The following is a 6,000-nucleotide window of genomic DNA, read 5'->3' on the forward strand; positions in this document are numbered from 1 at the left end:
TCACAGGCACTTTTCTAGTCTCAGAAAATTGCTGTATCCCAGCAGGGCTGGGCCAGAGTCCTGCTAAGCCGGTCTGCTCCAGAGGCCGGTGTGACAGGGAGTAACATCTTGGGACAGTGGGAAATGCAGTTGTGGTGTGTACTGCTCTGGTGCCAGGTCTTACGGAGTCTGCAGTAACAGCGATGTCTCTCTGTGCAGTGAGCATCCCGTTTCCTTCACAAATGCATGCTTCAGTTCTGGGGACACTGACTGTTGTCCGCCGGCTGCCCCCGAGTCCGATCGTCCCAGCGGAGCCCTGAGCCAGGCGGGGTGGGGAAAGGCTCTCCGAGACTTTTGGGGCGTGGAGCCGAGGTCCCACCCAGCGGTTCCTGGGGAAGGAGACTACTGAATTGTGTGGACCTGCCCATGAGTCTGACTGGAAGAGCGGAGATCATGGCATGGCTTTTAATGGCCAAGGCAACATTGGGAGCTGGTTAAAAAGGGGCTGATTTCCTTGAGGGCCAGTCTGAAAAGCATGAGCAAGATAGAGAGACTCTTGCAGCCTGTATTTCTGGCTCGACCCTTCGGAGATGTCACCAGGACCTGCCTAGGGAGGCTCAGGCAATGGCTGTTCGCCCTAAGCTCCAGGGTGGATCTGGGAGCGGATGTGACCCGGAGTCAGCCGCCTGGCTGGAGCATGGAGGGAAATAAGCAGAGGTGGCAGAAAATTAAACAGCAACCTGCTGGGTGAAAGCCAGAGGCCTGGCAGTGGGAAACACTTACAAGGTGGGAGTCAGTTAATCTGCTCCCAGCAATGCTGATCCGCAGGCTGTAAAAGCAGCTGCACAATAAATGGGCAGCAGCAGGTGGAGTGGGTGAACCCAAGGCCACAGTAACGTGTCCAGTGAGCCATTAAACGCAGCCAGGGGCCTTTGTTATAGAGGCAGAGCTGCATCTTGCAGAGGTGTTTGTCTGGCTGAGCATCCAGATCACCCCCTCTGCAGATGGCTCTTGAAAGCAAGACCCAAGTGGACTGCAGGACAGCGTTTGGGGGGTGCCACAGAACGAGCTGAGCCGAAAGGACTCCGGGTCACAGATTCTCCTGGGCAGCGTCTGTGCCAGATTGGGACCCTTGCACTGTTTGTTCTCAGCTGGGATGGTTGTCAGGTGAGGGAACCCAACAGGGTGAGACCAGCATTACTGTAGCTCCTGGAAGGGCCTAGCTCCATTGCGCTAGGTGCTGTACGTACAATTAAAACAGAATGGCTTCTGTTCCCAGAGTTTGCGCCTGAGGATTAGACAAGGGGGAAAAAAAGTGAGTGGCAGCAGCAGGGGAGCAGTGAAATCACTATGATCAGCATAAAAGTGGTCCCGGCACATCAGCTACATACTCACTGCTAACCTTTCTGCGGGTATCGCTATGGAGCGGAGCGCTAAGCCCAGCGAAGTGCTCTCTGGGGTTGTTACTGGGGTCTCTTCCCATGCAGCAGGGTGGCTGGGGCAAATGTGTGAAGCTGCTGCTGGAGGTAGGAACGTGCCTGCTTATTAATAATGCTGCAGGATCAGGTTCATCAGTGCCATAGCAATGGCAGCTGATGCCCTATACAGCTGGATAGGCAGGCATCATTCTCCCCACTGGACAGAGTGGGAAAGCTGAGCCCCAGCGCAGGTGAATAACTGAGACAGACAGACATCTGTCATCCCAGTCAGCAGCTAGGCTTGACTTTAAGGGTATTTTGGTACCCGAGGAGGCTGGCTGGTGCCTAGTCAAACCTCACAGGAGCTTACCTCCCATTGAAATAGTCTAGTTAGGGAGCCTTTCTCTGAGAGCAGACAGTGCCAGCTACTGCAGGAGCAGGTGCATGAGCAGTGGGCTTTGGATGCCTTTGCTGTTACAGACTCCATTGCGTATATGTTGCCTGCTATTCCCATTGCAATAAATGGGTGTGAGATGGTAAAGTCACTGGAGCTACACCAGGGAATGACGGGAGGAGTGGGTAAGGAAGGCAGGAGTACACAGGAGCGGGTATTGCCTGGGAAGGAAGATGGCACTGGATTGGGAGATGGCTTTGGAGTGACCTGGAGGGATTTGGTTTCTGATGTTTTCAGGAGGTGTAGAAAGGGGGTGTCTGCAGAGCAGGACAGCCGCATGCTCACCCCAGCCGTATGTTTCTTGAGCCTTAAAGCACGTTTGTGTTCGGCTGAAGCGGGGTGCTTTGCATATTGACCTTAGCCATGCCTGATGCAGAACCTCCTCAACAGCAGGCAGCGTGGTACAGGAGAGGGGAACCTGCATGAGCAAAGGTCCCGGCACCATCTGTGTCCCTGGGTAAGGGAGACAGTTGTTTTATTTGTATAGTCACCATCGCCGGCGCCTTGGTACTTTATAGACGAACAGCAAAATATGAACCCTGCCCAGAGGATCCTGCAGATCATCCTCTCCAGAAGCAGACGTTGGGGATGGACAGTGGCAATAGGGGGTGAGCATTGCAAGGTGCATGGGTGACATGGGCTACCTCTGATGGCTCTTCTGGATTAGGTTGTTTCCTTTGCTAACCAATGTCCAACTTCCAGAGCAGAGGGAGAGAGACCAAGGTAGGGGCTTGTGGTGAAAAACAGTTGAAAGGACTGAGTCTGGAAGAGGTGATGGAGGTTGTTTGGCCTGCGGGAGAAGAGACTCACCCGGCTGTAGGGGATGACACAGTAAAAGGCGAGGAGAGGAATGGCGCGCTCAGGGGAGCAGAGCTATTTTTGAGAGGGTACAAGAAAGCCAGTGCTCAGATAGAAGCCAAGGCAGGGCCATGTAGAGCCTTGAAAGGAAGGGTGAGAGGAGCCTAACGCTGGTTCCCATGAAGACAGGACAGTGATGAGAAGACTTGAGGATTGGGGTGTGATGCTGGCCACAGAAGACGTCTAAAGCGATAGAAAACTGGACTCGGTAACTGTATTCGAGTGTAGCTTTTATTCCAGAGGTGGGCCTGACCCCAAATCCCAGAGCCCGGCACAGCCAAGCAGCAGAAAGTCCCATCGACTCCTAGTTCAGGGCTCACAGTCACCTCTTACTTTGCCCGGTGAATTCCCGTCTCCCAGAAGCCCCCCTCACTTCGTCTTCTGGAGGCATCCAGGGCCCAGACTGAGCTGGAGCTCAGGGAAACTGTTTCCCTTGTTAAAATAAATGCAAGAGTTTAATACATACCAGGGAAGAAAGGATAGGGAGTTCTCCTTGTTAAATATTTACTGGTCAAGCCCTGCTGAGGACTCACCTGGAGGAATCCAGCCGCAGCTCGCTCTTTCCGTTCTGAACGACATCTCCAGCAGGCTCCAGATGCTGCAGAGAAACTGCACGGCGGAGTCAGGGCAAGATGAAGGTACAGAGCTGGGTATCTTCTGTCCCCCAAACCAGGGCAAAGCTGTGTAATGATGCTGAATAACACAGGTGCCAACTGGGAGCTTGCCTGAGGAAAGTCTGCAGATGTAGAAGTTTGCCCTCGCAGATCGGCAGACTCAGACCCCCAAGGCAGACAGGGACAGGATAACCGTAAGCAAACAGGGCAAGCCACTTCAGTGAGCCGAAAGGAAAATAAAAAATATCGTTTGTTTATGTAAAGTGTCATGAAAAAGGTGGGCAGGGACACTTTACCTTCATTGCTGTCTTTTATAATGTACTGGTGGCCTTTTGGAGGCGCGTACGTGGCTAATTGTAATGAGTGGTATCCTTTCCATTGTGCTTTACTCCATTTGGTAGTGGTATTTACAGTAATTTTACACGTCAAAATGGGGGATTATCTCCATTTCAGCTGAGTGTTCCTCCCACCTCCTGATGGGGTTTTAAGCTAGGTAATCTTGCATCAAGTAACCTTTTTGGACATGCCAAGTGCATGTTTAACAAGAGAAGTAGGGATTATGTTGAGTCAATCTGTATTGTTTTGTGACCTTATTATTTTTTCTAAAGCATTCTTAAGAGAAAAGCATGATATTGGACGTGTAACATGTGCATGCATGCCACACAAGTCCCCTATTGACCAGATGTTTTGAGAAGCATGCAGGAGTTGTAGGCTACTGGGATGCATTAATTGTGGATTTTGCAAGATTATTCAATGATGTACATAATGCCATGGATACTGTTTACAAGGGAAAATAGAGATATGACCAATTGTTGGAGATAAACAACAGCCAGGGCACTTAAGCTGATACTTAACTTTAAGCATGTACTTAGCGCTGAGTTCAATAGAGCGTTAACATACTTCTTGCTGAGTAAAGATGATCTTAAGTATATCCTAATATCCAAGCATGCGCTTAAGTGCTTGGTTGAATTTGGGCCAACATTTCACTTCTCCTTGGACACCTTAACGTATTTTTAGTTGTAGTTGCCATCTAGTAGAATAAATGAAATTGTGTCTCTCCTCCCTTACTGGGGTCCCTTTGGATACATCTCTTTAATGATTGCTTTTCCTGAATTTCCATAATTTTAACATTTAAGGACTGAAAATGAACCTAAAGATCACACTTTTAACTATGTGAGGATCCTGCAGCTCCCATTAGTCTTTTGCTGCTTGATTATACATTGATTTTGGGATCAGAACAGGTTACTAGTTGTCTGTCTCTCTGTTGTTATAAATCTAGTTTTCCATAATATTTTACTTGTTGGTCCATGGGGGAAAATGTTCCTTTATTGTGTTTCTCTTTTTCAGCAGGGCATCACCTGTGTTGGGGGCATCAGGCATAGGCATGTTAGGAGAGAGCACTTTCCACAGCTAACGGCATCCTTTATATTATGTTTCGCTGCAAGAACAGGAAGCATGGACGATGGGCTTGAGCTAGCAGGTCCCCCCAGTGCCCCTTGAACCTCAGCTGGAGCTCTGCACTGAGTTGGGCAGTTTCTAAAGTGGCTTTTGCATCTGGTGTGTCCCGTCACTTGGCACTCATGCCCATCACTGGAAGGACATACATGGAAAAGGCTGAGGTAACCTCCTGTATTATTGGGCATTGTCCTTTCTATCCTACAGAGCCCTTTTAGATGTCCTCCACATGGTAGCTCTGAGCATGTCCTGCCAGGACACTGGCTCCCCACAACTCAGACTCAAGTTAATGGGAATTGAAGGTGCTCCAGTCCAGGCTGACAAGGCCCATAAACTATCCATGAAAGTCCTTCAGGTCCACCTTGTATTTTCCATGGGCAGGGATCAATGGTTTTCTTACGCATGACATTTTTGAAGGAGTTGGATTTGAGAATAGCCTCATGTAGCACTGGTCATGAGCACGGAGCTGAGAGGAGTTCATGAACTGGGGAAGCCGAAGGTAGATCTGGGCCCCAGCTGCAGACAGGGGAGCCGGGACCACGAGTGTCTGAAGTTCAGTGATTCTGACTGGGGGTGAAATCCCAGCCCCACTGAAATGTGGGGGATTTTGTCAGGCTTGTTTTACCTTCAGGTTAACTTGGGATCCTTGCTGGGGTAGAGCGAGGATGGAGGTACTAACTGAATGGAAACAGCTTGGTTTTACAGGAAATCTTCCCTCCCGTTTCCAGGGCTGCAGTTTGGTTTGCATATCCATTTTGAACATGCCTCCACCTGGAGAGATGTAGGTAGGTGGTGGCAGGCACTGGAAAATACCTGCACTCAGAGAAGATCTACTGCTACCAGGGCCACAAAACGAGCACAATAAACCCAAACCCCAACAAACCCAAATACACGCATGGGTCAAGCATGTCCTTGTGAAGTCCCTGATTGAGTAAAAAAAACCCAAACCAGTAAAGGCCTCAGGGCCTGGGCTCGTGTGCTTGTTTTCTTGCACGTTGCTCTGTTTCTTGGGGGAAAAAAGAAAAGTGCCCAGCAGACCCCAGTACCTGGGGGAGTCCCGGCTTTGGTGTACACTTGTGATTTATGGGGTACTTGTTAAAACCACTTGTTCTTGTCAAAACAAAACAGATTGAAGGGAGTTTGGGAGACGGTCTCCTTCTAGTTGGCACTTCATCATGGCTTCTTACTCTTTCCTAGGTTCTGGAAGTTTACAGTTATATAA

The 6,000-nt window shown here is 49.8% G+C and overlaps 1 protein-coding gene across 2 annotated transcripts in view; it reads left to right on the forward strand.

Annotated features, from left to right (window-relative positions):
• The window catches only part of CATSPER3 (cation channel sperm associated 3), a 33,384-nt gene extending 27,656 nt beyond the window's left edge, over positions 1-5,728 (forward strand). Inside the window, exons 8-9 of one of the 2 annotated variants that reach the window (XR_002101136.1) lie at positions 4,674-4,942; positions 5,507-5,728. Coding sequence is in view for 1 of the 2 variants with exons in the window: in XM_019535104.1 (XP_019390649.1) it covers positions 4,674-4,737 (64 nt within the window). In the remaining variant the exon portion in view is untranslated. Of the gene's footprint in view, positions 1-4,673 lie in introns of both variants that reach the window. The other variant, XM_019535104.1, reaches the window with a different exon arrangement.
• The last annotated feature ends 272 nt before the right edge of the window (positions 5,729-6,000 follow it).

The sequence above is a fragment of the Crocodylus porosus genome, unplaced genomic scaffold (assembly GCF_001723895.1).
Source record: "Crocodylus porosus isolate Cpor-Errol unplaced genomic scaffold, CroPor_comp1, whole genome shotgun sequence".
NCBI lineage: Eukaryota > Metazoa > Chordata > Crocodylia > Crocodylidae > Crocodylus > Crocodylus porosus.